Source organism: Spermophilus citellus (assembly GCF_964194105.1).
Source record: "Spermophilus citellus genome assembly, chromosome: 4".
Classification (NCBI taxonomy): domain Eukaryota; kingdom Metazoa; phylum Chordata; class Mammalia; order Rodentia; family Sciuridae; genus Spermophilus; species Spermophilus citellus.
The window spans coordinates 1,667,306-1,683,842 of NC_138185.1; the positions used below are offsets into that span (position 1 = coordinate 1,667,306).

Genomic DNA, 16,537 nt, shown 5'->3' on the forward strand with positions numbered 1-16,537 from the left:
GTGGCTTTTCATTATTTATTTATGACAAATATTCTGCATCTCCAATTCTCTCCAGTCAAAAATTCCTACAAGAAAACAAAGCCAGTATTAAACCATGTCTCTGGTGAAGTCCCTGGCCACTCCATCCACATGCAACAACCGCCTTACTTTGAGACGATGCAATCTGCCTTGGCCAATCGGAGAATGGAGTCATCTGACTCACCCTTTAAAAAAAAAAAAAAAAACACTCAAAGAATGTTTCCACCTGAGCTGGCAAGAAGTTCTGCATGCCTTGTCAAACCCACATTTTGTGCCCAAAAACCAGCCAGGAGAAACGCCCTGGCAAGCTCCTAGCCACCGGAGCCCTTTCTCAAGAGTCGTCCTTTTCCTGGGCTCCAGCAAACCTATTCCACGCACAATCCACCAGCCTGAGACAGAAACCACCGTACACTCACAAGGTCCAGGCCGAAGCACACTGTGCTGGGGACGGGGACCGTGGCAAGCCACGCCTAGGGAAAACTCACCATCCTGCGAATGGCCCCGCAGATAGCGTAGGTCTTAAACTGGCCGTTAAACCTGCCGGTGACCTTGTCCACCTGTTAAGACATGGAATTGCCACTCACCTGGAGTTTGGAAAGCAACGCACAAAGCTAAGCCCAGAACAAAGTCCCGAACCGGGGTCCCCCATGGGACAGGCCTTGCAAAACCCAGCTCACCTCGGCCACGTTTATCTGGATGGACGCGTGGTCCTTGGCACCAATGATGCGGTTGCTGGCGGAGCTGCGGGGAACGGGTCGCACAGTGAGCGAACGGGGCCGCGGGGCACCGACGGCGGCACAAGGGACGGCAAGGGGCAAGGGCGCTCACCATTTCCGCGGCACGTACAGGTCCACGAACTCGCCAGCGTCGTTCTGCATGCTGAAGCGCGCCTGTGGGGCCACCGCGCGGCCGTGAGGTCGGCGATCCGGGCCCGCCCGCCCGGCCCCGGCCCGCTCGCCCGGCCCCGGCCCGCTCGCCCACGCCCCCGCCCCCGGCCCCCCAAAGCCCCGGCCCCGCACGGCCCCGGCCCGCTCGCCCCCGCCCCCGGCCCCGCACGGCCCCGGCCCGCTCGCCCCCGCCCCCGGCCCCGCACGGCCCCGGCCCCCGCCTAGACTGCAGCCCACACCGCGAGGCCCACCTGCTGCCTCCACCACGAGCGCGAGAGCAGAGAGGAAGAGGCACGTGCCCCGGCAGCGATATCGGCGGTGGGCGGGGCCCCGGCGAGCGCTTCCGGGTCGGCCACCGCCGCGGGTCTGCGCGTGCGTCCTGCGGCGCGGTCTGGCACGCCCCGCTTCCGCTTCCGGCCTCTCCCGAGCGCTGTGAGTGCAGCGGTGAGGGCGCGGTTGGTTCCGGCCGGCGAGCTGGGCCGTGGGCGGCTCGGGACGCGGGCCCTGCCGGGTCCCCCGGGCGGCAGGGGCAGGCGGAGTAGCCCGAACCGAGGGCCTCGCGGCGGCCTGGGCCTGAAGCCCCAGGACGGAGAAGCCAGCTCCTGGAGAAACCGCGGCCTGGGCGGGAGGAGCTCGGCCGGGACCGGGGCAGAACTAGGCCCACAGCCCTTGCCCGGCATCGTCATCGCCGCCTCGAGGACCTCCTTTCCTTGCTGGGCGCGGTGGCACTCGTCGGGGGTCCCAGCTACTCGAGAGGGTCCCGGGGCCAGCCTGGGCAACTTAGGCTGTGACCCAGAACAAAACAAAGAGTGGGGCAGGGTGCTCGGTGGTAAAGTGCCCAGGTTCAGTCCCCAGGACCACAAAAGGAAAAGCCCTTCTCCACAGCAGTGTGGACTGGGAAGTGCTTGTGCCAGGCTCTCCTGGTGCCCGGGCCGTTAATGAAGAAAATAGAAAACTCCCAAACTGCAAGTTGCATCCCAGAGTCGCCCACCCCAGACACCCTGGAATCAGGGCCAAGGCCTGCCCTGGCCCTCAGCTCCCACGGGCTTTTCACCAGTTTCCCTCAGATCATACTGTTGAGGGCCCTCCCAGAACTACCCTCCTTCACTTGCTGATCTGCCCAGCATGGAACTGTGTACCTGAGGTCCTGTCCTGCAGGTCCTCTCCTGGACCTGCTCACCCTGTGGCCCTGTGCGCCGCAGTAGGGCTGCAAAGCCTGTGTTGATGGAGTGCACCAAGAACTCTCAGCCCGAGGCAGCATGGTGACCATTGTGAGAGAGTTTAGCACCTGGGGTTGGTTGGATCTGAGCTGCAAGCTCCCCATTCACACCTGGAAACCAAGTGTTTATGGTGTCTGTCTGCTGGTGCATTCACTGGACTACAGCCTGGAGTCAGAAGTGATTGCCCTCTGGGAGTCTTGGTTTGTGCAGGCCCTAAAGCATGTGCTCTTTCCAGAAGTCCAGCACCTGTGCAGAGATGACTTGGTGTTTTTTCTGTAGTTGGCCTGCCCTGTGTCTGTAGGTTAGCCCAGCAAGGCCTGGGGATCAAGAGAGTTCCTAGCTAAACAGCCAGAGATGCAGCAGCTGGAGTGCCAGAGAAAAGATTGGCAGGATGAGGACCACAGAGCCACCCAGAGCTGTCAGCACATTTTCCCAAGGCTAGGGAAGAACCATCCTAGCTGGCCTGTAATCCCAGCAGCTCAGGAGGCTGAGGCAGGAGGATTGCGGTTCAAAGCCAGCCTCAGCAACTCAGCGAGACCCTGACTAAATGAAATACAAAAGAGGGCTGGGGATGTGGCTTAGTGGTAAAGCACCCCTGAGTTCAATCCCCAGTACCCCCCAAAAAAATTATAAACTTAAGGGTTACAGTATCCAGTGGACCACTGGACTGGACTGGACCTGTCCCCATCAACTACACAGGAAAAAGTCCACAAGGATTAGGTAGAGCCTCGGCAATGGAAAATAATCATACCTGTCAAATCATAAAAGCAAGACCTCAAAAGGTCTACTGTTTGCAGGTAACTTGACTGCATCCCGGGGGGAAAAAAAAAAAAAAAAAGCTTAAGAGGGACCAGGGTTGTGGCTCACTGATAGAGCGCTTGCCTAGTGTGCTTGAGGGACTGGGTTTGATCCCCATCACCACATAAAAAGCAAAAACAAAGGTATAAAAAAGAAGCTTAAGAATGAGGGCTGGCCCACAGCTCAGTGGTCAAGTGCTTATCTAGCTTCAATCCTTAACACCACATAAAAATAAAGGTATTCTATCCACCTACAACTACAAAAAATATATATGTGTGTGTGTGTGCGCGTGCACGTGCACCAGGCACAGTGGCACACGCCTGTAATCCCAGCAGCTCGGAGGCTGAGACAGGAGGATGGGGAGTTCAAAGCCAGCCTCAGCAATTGCAAGATGCTAAGCAACTCGGTGAGACCTTGTCTCTAAGTAAAATACAAAATAGGGCTGGGGATGTGACTCAGTGATCAAGTGCCCCTGAGTTCAATCCCCAGTAACAAAAAAGAATATGGGATACTGTCACATTGCATGCCTCACAAGATAGAATGCGTGTCATATGGCATCCAGTAAAAGATACCTGGCCCTATACACCTGTATAATTCCAGCAACTGCGGAGGCTAAGGCAGGAGGATGGTAAGTTTGAGGCCAGCCTCAGCAACATAGCAAGTCTCCATCTCAAAAAAAAAGCTGAGGAGGTAGCTCAGTGGTAAATTGTCCTAGGGTTTGAACACAGCATGTCAAAGACTCAAGACTGTCAGCCACATAGAAAAGCAGGGCCGCTGCTGCAGAAAGGACACAGCATCAGAAATACAGGACATGAGAGGGTTTTCTGTAACATGTTCCTCTGTAGGAAGGGTTAGAAGAGGAGTGTGTATAAAGAAGATCCCAGGGGCTGGGGATGTGGCTCAAGCGGTAGCGCGCTCGCCTGGCATGCGTGCGGCCCGGGTTCGATCCTCAGCACCACATACCAACAAAGATGTTGTGTCCGCCGAGAACTAAGAAAAAATAAATAAACATTAAAAATTCTCTCTCTCTCTCTCTCTCTCTCTCTCTCTCTCTCTCTCTCTCTCTGTCCCCCTCTCTCTCACTCTCTCTAATAAAAAAAAATATATTAAAAAAAAAAAAAAAAGAAGATCCCAGGCAGGGTGAGGGACTGAGTTGATCCCAGGCGGGGTGAGGGATTGAGTTGATCCCAGGTGGGGTGAGGGATTGAGTTGATCCCAGGTGGGGTGAGGGATTGGTTGCCTTGCTGCCTCTGTGAAGGTCAGTGACACTGAGGCCATGTTGGGACGAGGCTCCCACTGCATGCAGTGGCCAGCACCAGGCCCAGCAGACAGCAGCCCAATGCTCACCCATGCCCTGGACTCCATCCGCAGCTCAGTTGCACCTGCACACGTGACCATGAAGTGACCCTCAGAGGAGAAAACCAGCACAGTGGTACACACCTGTCATCCCAGCATCTTGGGAGGCCGAGGCAGGAAGAGGGCAGCTTCTAGGCCAGCCTGGGCAACTAACTGACACCCTGGCTCAATTTTTTTTTTAAGTGGGGGGTGGCAGCTGGGGTTGAGGCTCAGCCATAGAGTGCTCACCTAGCACACGCAGGGCCCTGGGTTTGCTCCTCAGCACCACATAAAAAATGAATAAAGGGGTTGTGTCCAATTACAACTAAAAAATATATTTTTAAAAAAAGAGGGGATGGAGACTGGGGTGTAGCTGAGAGGTGGAGCAGCGCTGGGTGCGACCCTCAGAACAGCAACAAAACAAGGTGAGATGAGGGCCCTCGCTGGGGCAGCCAGTGTCCATGTCGGGCCTTCCTGGGCTGGCTTGTCTGCAAGGTCCCTGCTCCACGTCAACATGGGAGCCCCATCTGCAGTGGACTAGACCTGCTGCAGCGGCTGGAGCTGCTGCCCACCACCACTGCTGTCCAGCTGGAGAGAAGTGGGGCTGAGAGGCCACGACAGCACAGGCTGGGGGCTTGTGGTCGTTTTGGTTTTTATTTTTGGTGCTGGAGATTGAACTCCAGGGCACTCATCACTGGGCTATGTCCCCAGCTCTCCCCCGCCCTTTTTTTTTTAATATTTTATTTACATTTTCCTTTTTGGCGGACACAACATCTTTGTTGGTATGTGGTGCTAAGGATCGAACCCGGGCCACACCCATGCCAGGGGAGCGTGCTGCCACTTGAGCCACATCCCCAGCCCCTCCCCCGCCCTTTTTAATCTTGAGACAGGTCTCACAAGTTACCCAGCTGGCCTCAGAGTTGTGTCCTCCTGCCTCAGCCTCCCAGTGTCTGGGGTCATGGGTGTGTAGTGTAGCACCACACAAAACATGTTCTTTTTTGAAGAGGGCAGCTTCTAGGCTGTTTGTTTTGTTCTGCTTTTGAAGTATTGGGAGTTGAACCTAGGTGCCTTGCCACTGAGCTGTATCCACAGCCCTTTTCTATTTATTTATTTCAATTTTGTATTTGTTTGTTTTGAGACAGGGTCACCCAGGCTGGCCTTGAACTTGTGATCCTCCTGCCTTGCACTTCCTTTCTGTCTTCCCACCGTGCTACCTGTTAAATGGCTCCAAATTAGGCCAGATTTCAGTTCATTTAAAGTTGTATTCAAAAGATTGATTTTATTGTAAAGATTAATGTGATCTCAAACAGGGTATAATGTATGATTCAGCCAAATTCAAGACAGCTGTTACACAAACTAAATGTTTTTACTCTTGTTAATTTCATTTGTATTTTCCCTATAACTGTTGCCTGTTAATATTTTGCAGAGGTGCTGCTTCAAGAACACAAAACCTGGGTTAATTAATTTATTTTGTATTAATCTCATTTTGGTACTCATGTCTTTTTATTTCTTTCATAGAAGAACCTGCTCCCAGGTGAATTTACAACTGTTCTTCCCAAACCAGACTTTTACCATGAACCCGGACTGACCTGATTTCTAAAAAAGAGCCTCCAAACTGCTTGACCCACCACACATGGCCCCTGCCCCCTCAGCTCGAGGCAGCCCCCTTCCCTACAGCAGTAAGAAGTCCCTAAGGGGCTGGGACTGTGGCTCAGCGGTAGAGCACTCGCCTAGCACAGGTGGGGCCCAGGTTCGATCCTCAGAACCACATAAAAATAAAAGTATTGTGTTGTGTCCATCTACACCTAAAAAATAAATATTTTTTTAAAAAAGAAGTTCCTAAAATCAGAGATTGATAGGTAATTGCGTCAAATCACAAAATAGAGCCTGGTTTGGGTCCAAAAAATGTTTGCCATGTTTTTTTCTCTTTTCAGAATATGTTATAAGGCCTGAGCTGCTAAACAACTTATCTTGTCAATCTAGTTAATGTATATGCATGGCCATTACAACCTCTTACCTAATTTAAAAGATAAGGTTTGATTTTTTCTAGAAAAGGGGGGATGTTATGGGCCAGGCTATAAGGGCAATGACCAAACAGACTCCATTTCACCCTGAGACTCACATGATATGCTTCTCCCATGGGAACACCCCACCTCTGTACCCACCAACAGTTGCTTAGCATAGCATGTTTGGCAACACATGATGGCAATTCTTTTTTTTTTTTTTTAATATTTTTTAGTTGTAGATGGACACAATATATTTATTTATTTTTATGTGGTGCTGAGATTCGAACCCAGTGCCTCACATGCGAGGCAGGCACTCTGCCACTGAACTACAGCCCCAGCCCCAAATGGCAATTCTTATACAATGTAAAATTGTCCTCTCTTTGATTCCCACTTTTCTTGGACAATGTTCCCTGTCAGAGAGTGATGGTCTAGATGTAGTAACCATTCTGTAACTTATAACTCAACTAGGGTCATTTTGGCCCACTCCCTCTTCTGCTTATGATTTTAGATCTTATGATGTTTGTTATGTTTTGAATCGTAGCAACAGCCACTTATGATTAATTTGGTTTGGGGCTATAAAAGGTGTGCTCAAACCCCAGGAGGAGGTGGAAGGGTAGACTTCAGCCTGCCTGTTGGCCCATCAGCTGATGGCTGGGGAATACAGGTTTCGTTCCTGCTTTAAGATGGACTGGGTGGGCTGGGGCTGTGGCTCCAGGGTAGAGCGCTCACCTAGCATGCACGAGGCACTGGGTTTGATCCTCAGCACCACATACACGTAAAATAAAGATACTGTGTCCACCTAAAAATCTAAAAAAATTAATAAAAAAAAAGATCGACTGGGTAATTTATTGCAATCTTGCCATAACAGGATCACAGGCTGCCACCACGCTGTGTCAGCTGCTGTCTCTTAAGTAATAATGTTACAAGGTCGTCATTCACCTAACATGTGATCACTACCTGTGTACAGCCGGAAATGCACTTAATTCCTTCCCCTGAGCAGGAGGCAAAGCTTTCTGAGTGATGCATGCTTACTCTCTCCTGACATCCCACAACCTAAACACTACAGTGTAGATTTAACAGCACCCGGTGCTGATGTTGTCAGTCAATGTCAGGTGACGGGGGCACAGCACCTGGACCTGCTGGAGAGCCTCTGTTCCAGCCCCACTCAAAATAAGGAGGCTTTGGAGTCCCTCGGCAGATGCCCCCTCGCAGTGCAAGATTGCCTCTCCCTGGCTGTTTCCCAGGTATCGGCAACGCTAATGCTTCTACTTGGCCGTTTCCGCCGTAAGAGTGCTCACTCCACAGTGAGGAGCCAATGTGGGGTTCTGCTGAGCGCTCAGCACATCTGTCCTGATTATGTTCTGGGGCTGGGGAATAGCAAGATAAGTTCAGGGGTCCACTGGACCCACTGTGAGTCAGACTCTGGCCAAAACTTCACTGATCACCTGACTTTCATAAGCCCCTACTTTTACTGGAGGGTCACAATGACATTGGATGCCCCAGTACCAATGTCAATTCAGAGCCTGTGTTTGGTAGTCCCTGAAAGTTCTGGTCATTGTCTTTTCCCCAATGTACAGTTACCCTCGTAAAAGGCCTTAGGTCCCTTTGTTGAAGGATGAGAGAAAGATTAACAGTAAAGTTTTTTGGTACCGTAACAGGGTCTTTCCTCAAGGGGACCTGACTTCCCCTTCATTTAAGGGGTTCGGGGTCTATAAACTGGCTCAAATCTGGGAAATGGTGGAGGGGCTATGAATCTCTGCTGTTGTGATCTAAGGTAGAAATTTTACATTTGCCCTGGAATTTTTCTGCTTATATAAATTGAGTAAGAATTTGGTAGGTTTCCCATCTATTTGGCTTCTAGAGACACCCCGGTTAATTAGCCAATGCCAGAGACCTACATGAGTCAGAGCATGTGTCCTCCCTTCCCCTTTGCTGGCCTATGCTAACGACCACCACCTGTCTCTGGTCACTGAGCATTTCCTCTTGGCCCCTTGCTCCCAGGGCCCAGTGATTCCCAGGGCATGTAAGTGATTGGCAGCAGCTCCACAGCAAGCTCGGGCACACAGAGATGCTGCCGCACCCCAGATCTGTTCTCCTGGTGCTGGGGAGGGGCACCCTGTCTGGACCCCCCAGGGTGGAGAGCAAGGACCGCATGACAGCCACTCCAGCCTCCCAGCCTTCCTGAGCCTGGGCCTCCCAGGCCTCCGTGGACCTGCACACCAGGGGACGTGGGCAGGGCCTCCCAGCAGGGTGCCTTTCAACCTACACTCCAGCCAACCCTCCAAACAGACCATCCCTGCCTTTCAACACTGAGCTACCTTAAATCTAGAATCTCTGCTTAGTGGGTGCATATCAATAAGTTCAGCCTGACCTGATTTTTCTGTTCCTTCCACGTTATCCCACACTGTCCCCAGACCTGGGCCTGTATGGATTAGAAAGCTAAGGAGTTGCCAGATGAAGTGGCATGGTTTTGTAATCCCAGCAACTTGAAGGGTTGCAAGTTCAAGGCCAATCTCAGCAACGTAGCAAGGCCTTAAAAAGCTCATCACGACCCTGTCTGAAAGTTTAAAATGTTTAAAAAGGGCTGGAGATGGAGCTCAGTGGTGACCCTTGGATCAATCCCGGTACCAAAAAAGGAGACTCAAGGGGTGGCCTTGGTGTGGTCACAGGGCACACCTCACCTCTGCGCCTGCTGAGGTCTGGAGGTAGCCCGGGCCTAGAGGTGGAAGGAGGTGGCGAAGAGGTCCGAGGAGCCACGCAAGGTCATTCCTGTTTCCATAGGCCAAGCAGGACCCGGTCCCTTGGGGGCAGTGGGAGGCCAATCCACAGACAGCGGAGGTGGGGTGCCCTATGGTGAGGGCGGGAGGCCACTTCCTCAGAAGCACCTTCGGGGGCCTCTGGCCCATCTGCACTCTGAATCACAGGATCCCTCCTTTCCAAGCAGCGCCCCCACTTGGCAGAGGCTCTCCGAGGCTGTAACTCAGCAGCATGGCGCCTGGTGTTTGGTTTTCAGCAACCTCAGCCAGTGACCTCCAAGTCCTCCCTCAGGGCACACCGAGGTGCCTTTGCCCCGCAGGGTGTGTCTGGGACACTGACCCTCTCCTTGGTTCCTCAGTGCAGTGCAGCAGGAGCCACCAGCCACACCTCAACATGGCTCCCTTTCTAGATGTGCTGCTCTGTTCCGGAGAACTCGGCGGCTCAGCCTCTGGCCTCTCGTGAAGGGTGCATCCCAGCACCTGATGCATTCTGTTACCAGTTCACACCGTGGAGTGTCAGTGCCACCAGCTTAGAGAGTCAACCCCGGTCACCACAGCCAGCTGGGAGCCGGAGGAACAGGAGCTGTTCAGGCCCAGACTCTGGAGCCTCAGAACAAGAGGGACCCACCGTGCGGCCCCATCTGAGACTGAAGCCTGGGAGCTCCCTGGGGAGTCGTCAGAGTCCAATCTGAAGGGCGAGACATGTCCTCAGGTGAGGGGCAGTGACCACTTCCTCAAGAGCCAGCTCCAGAGCCTCTTCCGCCTCAGCCTCTGTTCCGTCCCGCCCAGCCTGTCAGACAGCCCCCCACTTTCAGTGCACCTCAGTTTGCAGCCCCATGTGCCCTGTCTCTGGAAACACCCTCATACACACCCCAAGTCTCTTAGTCCTAGGAATGTTCTCGATCTGATCAAATTGACAATCCAGATTAACCATCACTCAAATCATAGAAAATCAAATCTGAGAATACAGGGGAAGGGTGACTGAGTGTACCCAAAATGCAAGGCTGACTTACCATTAAAAAGTCAGTCGGGGGCTGGGGATGTAGCTCCGTTGGTAGAGAGCTTGCTCCACATGCACAAGACCTTGGGTTCAATCCCCAGCACCACAAAAAAAAAAAAAAAAAAAAAAAATCAATTCAAGCTGGGCAGGGTGCCACATGCCTGTAATCCCAGCTACTCAGGAGGCTGAGGCAGGAGGATCACAAGTTTGAGGACAGCCTCAGGAATTTAGTGAGGCCCAAGACCATGTCTCAAAGTAAAAAATAAAAATGACTGGGGATATGACTCAGTGGTACAGCACCCCTAGGTTCAGTCTGAGGAAGGAAGGAAGGAGGGAAAGAGGAAAGGGGGCAGGAGCGGTGGTGGGTGGTGCTCTCCTGGAATCCCAGCAGCTCAGGAGGCTGAGACAGGAGGAGGATCAGGAGTTCAAAGCCAGCCTCAGCAAAATCGAAGCACTAAGCGGGAGGTGGCTCAGTGGTCGAGTGCCCCTGAGTTCAGTCCCTGGTACCAAAAAAAAAGGGAGGGAGGGTGAGAGGGAAGGAGGGAGGGAGGGAGGGAGGAGGAAAACTCTCCTTGCAGGCCTGGGCTCCTGTCTGTGTGGCTGCCCGGGTGCCTTGGGCACCTGCATGAGGCTACCACTCTGCTGCTGTCACCTTGAAATCCTCACCTTCCCTCCAGGATCGCCACATCCACATCCTGCCTGGGCCAGGCTGTCACTGCCCGTGGGAGCGTCAGTGGCTCGGCGTCTGTGGAAGGCAGTGGTGCTGGTGTGAATCTGGAGTGTCCCCCAAAGCTCCAGTGCTCAGAGGTGGCCACTTAGGAGGTGCCTGGGTCACGAGAGCTCCAGCCTAACCGGTGGGTCCTGGGTGATAGTGGGCCCGGCTGCAGGACTGTTGGGGAGGTGGCCACTGGGTGTCTGGGCAGCTGCTTTGCTGCTCTCACCCAGAGGCCTGACAAGAACAATTTTAGAGGAGGAAAAGCTTATTGGGGCTCCCGGCCTCAGAGTCTCAGTCCCTAGAAGGCCAACACCATTGCTTTGGGGGACACCTGACCATAGGTGTGCCTGGAGGGGTCTCTCCTCTCTCGGGCGCCTCCCCTCCCTCTGCTCCCCAGCAGCCATGATGCTTCTGCCTCTGAACAGCCGACCACGGCCAGCCCCTCTGAACAGCCGACCACGGGCCGGACCCTCTGAAAACCTCTGGCCAAAAGGAGCCTTTCCCCGCTGAGTCGCTGTCGTCCACCGACCTACGGGGAAGCTTCTCAGAGTGCCAGGCCCTCCACCAGGCCCGTGCCAGGAGCACAGACGCTCACTGAGACGGCGGAGAAGCTCTATCTAATAGCCTCCGGTGGGTTCACCACAAATGTCCACTGACAGGCGGCGGCTGGACAAAGCATGGGCGCCCTGCAGTGGGTGGTAAAAGGAGCCCCAGGCCCACCCAGTACACGGACAACTCTCAAGGTGACAGAGTGAGAAGACCAGGACACCCTGTCCCTCCACAGACAGCATGTGACCCATCTGTATCACACCAGGAGGTGCACGCTGACTGGTGTTGAGGGGAGTGGCACAGGGTGGCCTTGCCGTGGAAGGGTGCTGCACCCAAGGTGGCGGTGGTGGCCTCGCGGCTGCACATGCCCATCAGACTTACCAGTGGGGTGCTGTAAGGATGCGGGCTTCATTGTATGTGAAACAACTGGTGGTAGCTGCTGGGACTACAGGACTCGCGGGCGCGCGCGCGCACACACACACACACACACACACACACACACAGGGCACTCAGCCGTCTCCCCTGGCACACGGTTGCCAAGGCCACGTTCTTTAAAGGGACGGCAGCTCTCTCTCCCCCCTGGAGTCCATGAAATCCAGATAATCCCTTTTCTGAAACAGAGAGGTCAGTGTCCTGCCAAAGGGCAGCCACCATGAGTCTCCATCAGCCAGGCTTCGGGGAACTCAGCTGCTGCAGCGCCACAACTGGGGGGGGGTCCTGAGGATGTCCACGCCTTCCCCTGCTCTGCCCCCATTGGCCACGTGGAGGCGCCCAAGAGCCACACTGGTGCAAGGGCAAGGGTCGCCTATCTGCTGAGCCCTCTTTGCTGGCTGGAGGGAGCTAGGCCCTTTCGCTCCCTTGTGCAGTGAGCTGTTGACAGAGCTGCCTGTGAAGCCTTGGATGGGTCAGGGTCAGGGGCCAAGCGGGAAGGAGGGAGTGGGAGGCCCGAGGACCCAGTATTTGAAAACATGCTCTGGCTGAGCCCTTTTTACAGAATCCCAGAGCATCTAGGGGTAGAGTAGGAGCTGCTTTTGTAGGCAATCTAGGTCAGGGTCCCCGATGCCCCCATGACCACCCAGAACATGCTCACACCCGCTCCTGCCCCTAGTGTACCCCAAGCACCCTATATAACCTTGGCTGTCAATGTCACTTTGGCATTATGAGCTGCCGTGACACCCACCTCTGCCTCTTTAGCTGTGTGACCTAGGACAAATTATTATTGTTTAGTAAATTTTAAAGAGAGAGAGAGAATTTTTTAATATTTATTTTTTTTAGTTCTCAGCAGACACAACATCTTTGTTTGTATGTGGTGCTGAGGATCGAACCCGGGCCGCACGCATGCCAGGCGAGTGTGCTACCGCTTGAGCCACATCCCCAGCCCATAGGACAAATTATTTAGCTGCCTCTTCCTCCCAGGTGTAAACTGGGTGGTTGCAATACAGCCACCCAGCAGGGCTAGGGATGTCTGCATTCAACCAGGTTAACAAATTTCCAATGCTCTGAACAGGTGAGGAACTTAGAAAGTACTCAGTATACCAGCATTCAGCATTACCATCACCACCACCACCACCACCATCACCATCACCACCACCACCACCATCACCATCACCACCACCACCATCACCACCATCACCATTACCACCATCACCATCACCACCACCATCACCATCACCACCACCATCACCATCACCACCACCACCATCACCACCATCACCATTACCACCACCATCACCACCATCACCATCACCACCACCATCACCATCACCACCATCACCATCACCACCACCATCACCACCACCACCATCACCACCACCACCACCATTACCACCACCATCACCACCATCACCATCACCACCACCATCACCATCACCACCACCACCATCACCACCACCACCATCACCACCACCATCACCACCACCACCACCATCACCACCATCACCACCACCACCACCATCACCACCACCACCACATCACCACCACCACCACCACCATCACCATCACCACCACCATCACCATCACCATCACCACCATCACCATCACCATCACCACCACCACCACCACCACCATCACCATCACCACCATCATCATCACCATCACCACCATCACCACCACCATCACCACCACCACCACCATCACCACCACCACCACCATCACCATCACCACCATCACCACCATCACCACCACCACCACCATCACCATCACCACCACCACCATCACCATCACCACCATCATCATCACCATCACCACCATCACCACCACCACCACCACCATCACCACCACCACCACCACCACCATCACCACCATCACCACCACCACCACCACCACCATCACCACCACCACCATCACCACCATCACCACCACCACCATCACCACCATCACCATCACCACCACCACCACCATCACCACCACCACCATCACCACCATCACCATCACCATCACCACCACCATCACCACCATCACCACCACCACCACCACCACCATCACCACCACCACCATCACCACCATCACCACCACCACCATCACCACCATCACCATCACCACCACCATCACCATCACCACCACCACCACCATCACCACCACCACCACCATCACCATCACCACCATCAGCACCATCATCACCACCACCATCACCACCATCACCATCACCACCACCATCACCACCATCACCATCACCACCACCATCACCATCACCACCATCACCACCATCACCACCATCACCACCACCACCATCACCACCATCACCACCACCACCACCATCACCACACCACCACCACCACCACCACCACCACCACCATCACCACCACCACCACCACCACCACCATCACCACCACCACCACCATCACCATCACCACCACCATCACCATCACCATCATCATCACCAGCACCACCACCATCACGACCACCACCACCACCACCACCATCACCACCACACCACCACCACCACCACACCACCACCACCACCACCACCATCACCATCACCACCACCATTATCACCATCATCACCATCACCATCACTACCACCACCACTACCACCACCATCACCACTTTCACCACCACCATCGTCACCATCACCATCACCACCACCACCATCACTATCACCACCATCACCATCACTGTGATAATCACCAAAACCACCACCATCAGCATCACCACCACCATCACCACCACCATCAGCATCACCATCACTGTGATAATCACCATCACCACCATTACCATCACCATCATCACCATCATCATCGTCATCAATATGTCCGAGGTCAGATGGCTAGATTTGAATCCTGCCTGGGTTGGTGACTCTGGAAGTCATACTGTAAGTGCCCCAGCCTCACACAGGTCCCCATTCAGACTGCCTGGATGTCGGTGTGCAGCAGCCCCTGCCCCACTGCTAAGTCCCATCCCGTAGGTCCATCTCACACAGATACACTGAGGCAGTCTCTGGAGAACCTCTTTCCTCCTCCACAGAGCAGCTGCGTCTGGGCAAGGGGGGCCCAGGCCACCTCAAAACATATTGTATGCATAAGGGGATCAGCCCGGGCCTGGGTGGGGGGCAGGGTGAGTAGTAGGCCAGGGTCAGGAAGCAGGCCTTTCTCCTGGGTCGGTCCTCCCCCTGCCACCTCAGCAAGCCTGCCCTGAGTGAAGGCCCAAGCAGTCCCAGTCTTGGAGCCGGGACCCAGGGGTGAGGACAGAACTGTCAGTGACCATGGGCAGAGCTGGGGCCACTGCAGCCCTGCAGGGCAGGTCCCTGGCCTCTGACAGCAGGTCCCTCCCCAGGGTGGGAGAGCCCTGGCGAGGCCCCCTGGGAAGTGCCTAGGGAGGGTCAGGCCCCACTGGCTAGAGCTCAGGCACCAGCAGCAGCCTCAGACACGGTTGTGGGAGGCGGAGGGCCAGGCCGGCCCTCCCTTCCAGCCTTCCCTGTGACTTCATCTCGTTTTGTTATTTTATTGTCCTTTATTGGATCTGCTTCCCAGATCCCAGGGGAAGAGGATGGAGGGGGCTGCCCTGGGCGGCGGGACAGGTCCCAGTGCGTCCACCAGCACAGCTGGCCCAGCAGAAAGTCTGTGAGGTCAACACACCCGCCACGTCCTGTCCCCGCCCTTCCCTGGGGGCTGCCCACAGGCTCTGGGCCAGCATCATCGGAAAGGAAGGAGGCCTCCCTCCCAGCACCCTCAGGGCTCCCATGCTGGCCAGGGGCCAGGTGTTCCAGCCGACCCCATCCACAGGTCAGGTCTAGGGGAGAAGGTGGTGGGGCCACACCTCAGGCCAGGCCTGACCTCTGACCCCTGCAAGCTGACCCTCTCCCAGGGCAGAGCAGCACAGCAGAAGAGAAGGCACACAGGGGCCTGTGCCCACAGTGTCCCATCCCCAGACTCCTCCCGGGCCTCCGGTTCCCGTCAGGAGGTGGCCACTCTTCTCCATGACCCTGAGGGTAGAAGCAAGGCTTCACCAGGAAGGGGCCGGTGGGGCTTCATCAGGACACCTTAGCAAACTGTGCAAGGGCCACTCGGCGTCCACACTGGGAGCAGGGCAGACCACTTGTGTGTCCACCCTTTGCTGCTGCTCCCCAGGAACAGGTCTGGCTGTCCACCACCACCATCACCACCATCGGAGTCCCTCCCGGTGGCTTTGGTCTGGCTGTCCCTGTGGGCTCCCAGCGGGCTGTGCCCCCGAGGACAGGAGGAGGGGGTGAGGTGAAAACGAACACCCTCAGGAGCGGCACTGGCAGAGGGACACTGGCAGAGGGACACTGGCAGAGGCCACCAACGTCTTCCAAGCCTCCACGGCAGGTGTCCGCCTGCTGGCACCAGGGCGGGGCTCCGTTCTCAGCCTGAGATGAGAGAGGGCAGGGAGGCTGGACAGAGAAGCCGACTAAGGAGCAGGCCGGCAGGACCCGCAGGACGGGCGCTGGGACCAGGAAAAGCGGCTGAGGCTCCAGCATTCCTCAGGAACAGCCTCATGTGGCCTGGCTCTTCCTGCCCCCCAAGGAAGGTGCGGGGCACCCACGTCAGCAGCAGATGCGGGCCTGAGGAAGTGGGCCTGCCAGACCAGGCTGCAGGGCAGCGGTCCCGCAGCCCGAGGCTCCCTGGCCGCCGTGTGGGGAGGTCGAGTCTTTAGCCCTTTAGCAGAGCCGGAAGCGGAGGCTGCGGGAGGAAGTTGCTCCCCCAGGCAGGAATTAGGAGGCAGGGAGGCCCCAGCTGTGCGAGCCTAGAGGACGCCCATGGGAGGAGTCAGGACTTGGGGACCCCCACTGCCTCC

The 16,537-nt window shown here is 55.3% G+C and overlaps 1 protein-coding gene and 1 long non-coding RNA gene across 4 annotated transcripts; one reads left to right on the plus strand and one right to left on the minus strand.

Moving 5' to 3' along the window:
- Position 1: 1 nt before the first annotated feature.
- Positions 2-1,253, minus strand: RPS21 (ribosomal protein S21; the record flags this gene model as incomplete). 3 transcript variants are annotated; one of them, XM_081289205.1, is made up of 6 exons in its annotated part: positions 1,157-1,252; positions 847-908; positions 696-759; positions 504-575; positions 148-203; positions 2-65 (listed from the first exon to the last, which is right to left on the minus strand). In XM_081289205.1, exons 2-6 carry the CDS (start codon positions 894-896, stop codon positions 56-58), a joined length of 252 nt encoding a protein of 83 aa, XP_081145331.1. In that variant the 5' UTR covers positions 897-908; positions 1,157-1,252. The 3 variants fall into 3 exon arrangements, with proteins under 3 accessions (XP_081145331.1, XP_081145333.1, XP_081145332.1); XM_081289207.1 differs by lacking the exon at positions 1,157-1,252 and adding an exon at positions 1,060-1,095 and having other exon boundaries at positions 847-950; XM_081289206.1 differs by lacking the exon at positions 2-65 and having other exon boundaries at positions 144-203; positions 1,157-1,253.
- A 351-nt stretch (positions 1,254-1,604) lies between these two features.
- Positions 1,605-7,096, plus strand: LOC308646388. The gene is made up of 3 exons (XR_014021371.1): positions 1,605-3,789; positions 4,069-4,119; positions 4,153-7,096. It is a non-coding gene; the product is annotated as an uncharacterized lncRNA (long non-coding RNA).
- Positions 7,097-16,537: the final 9,441 nt, after the last annotated feature.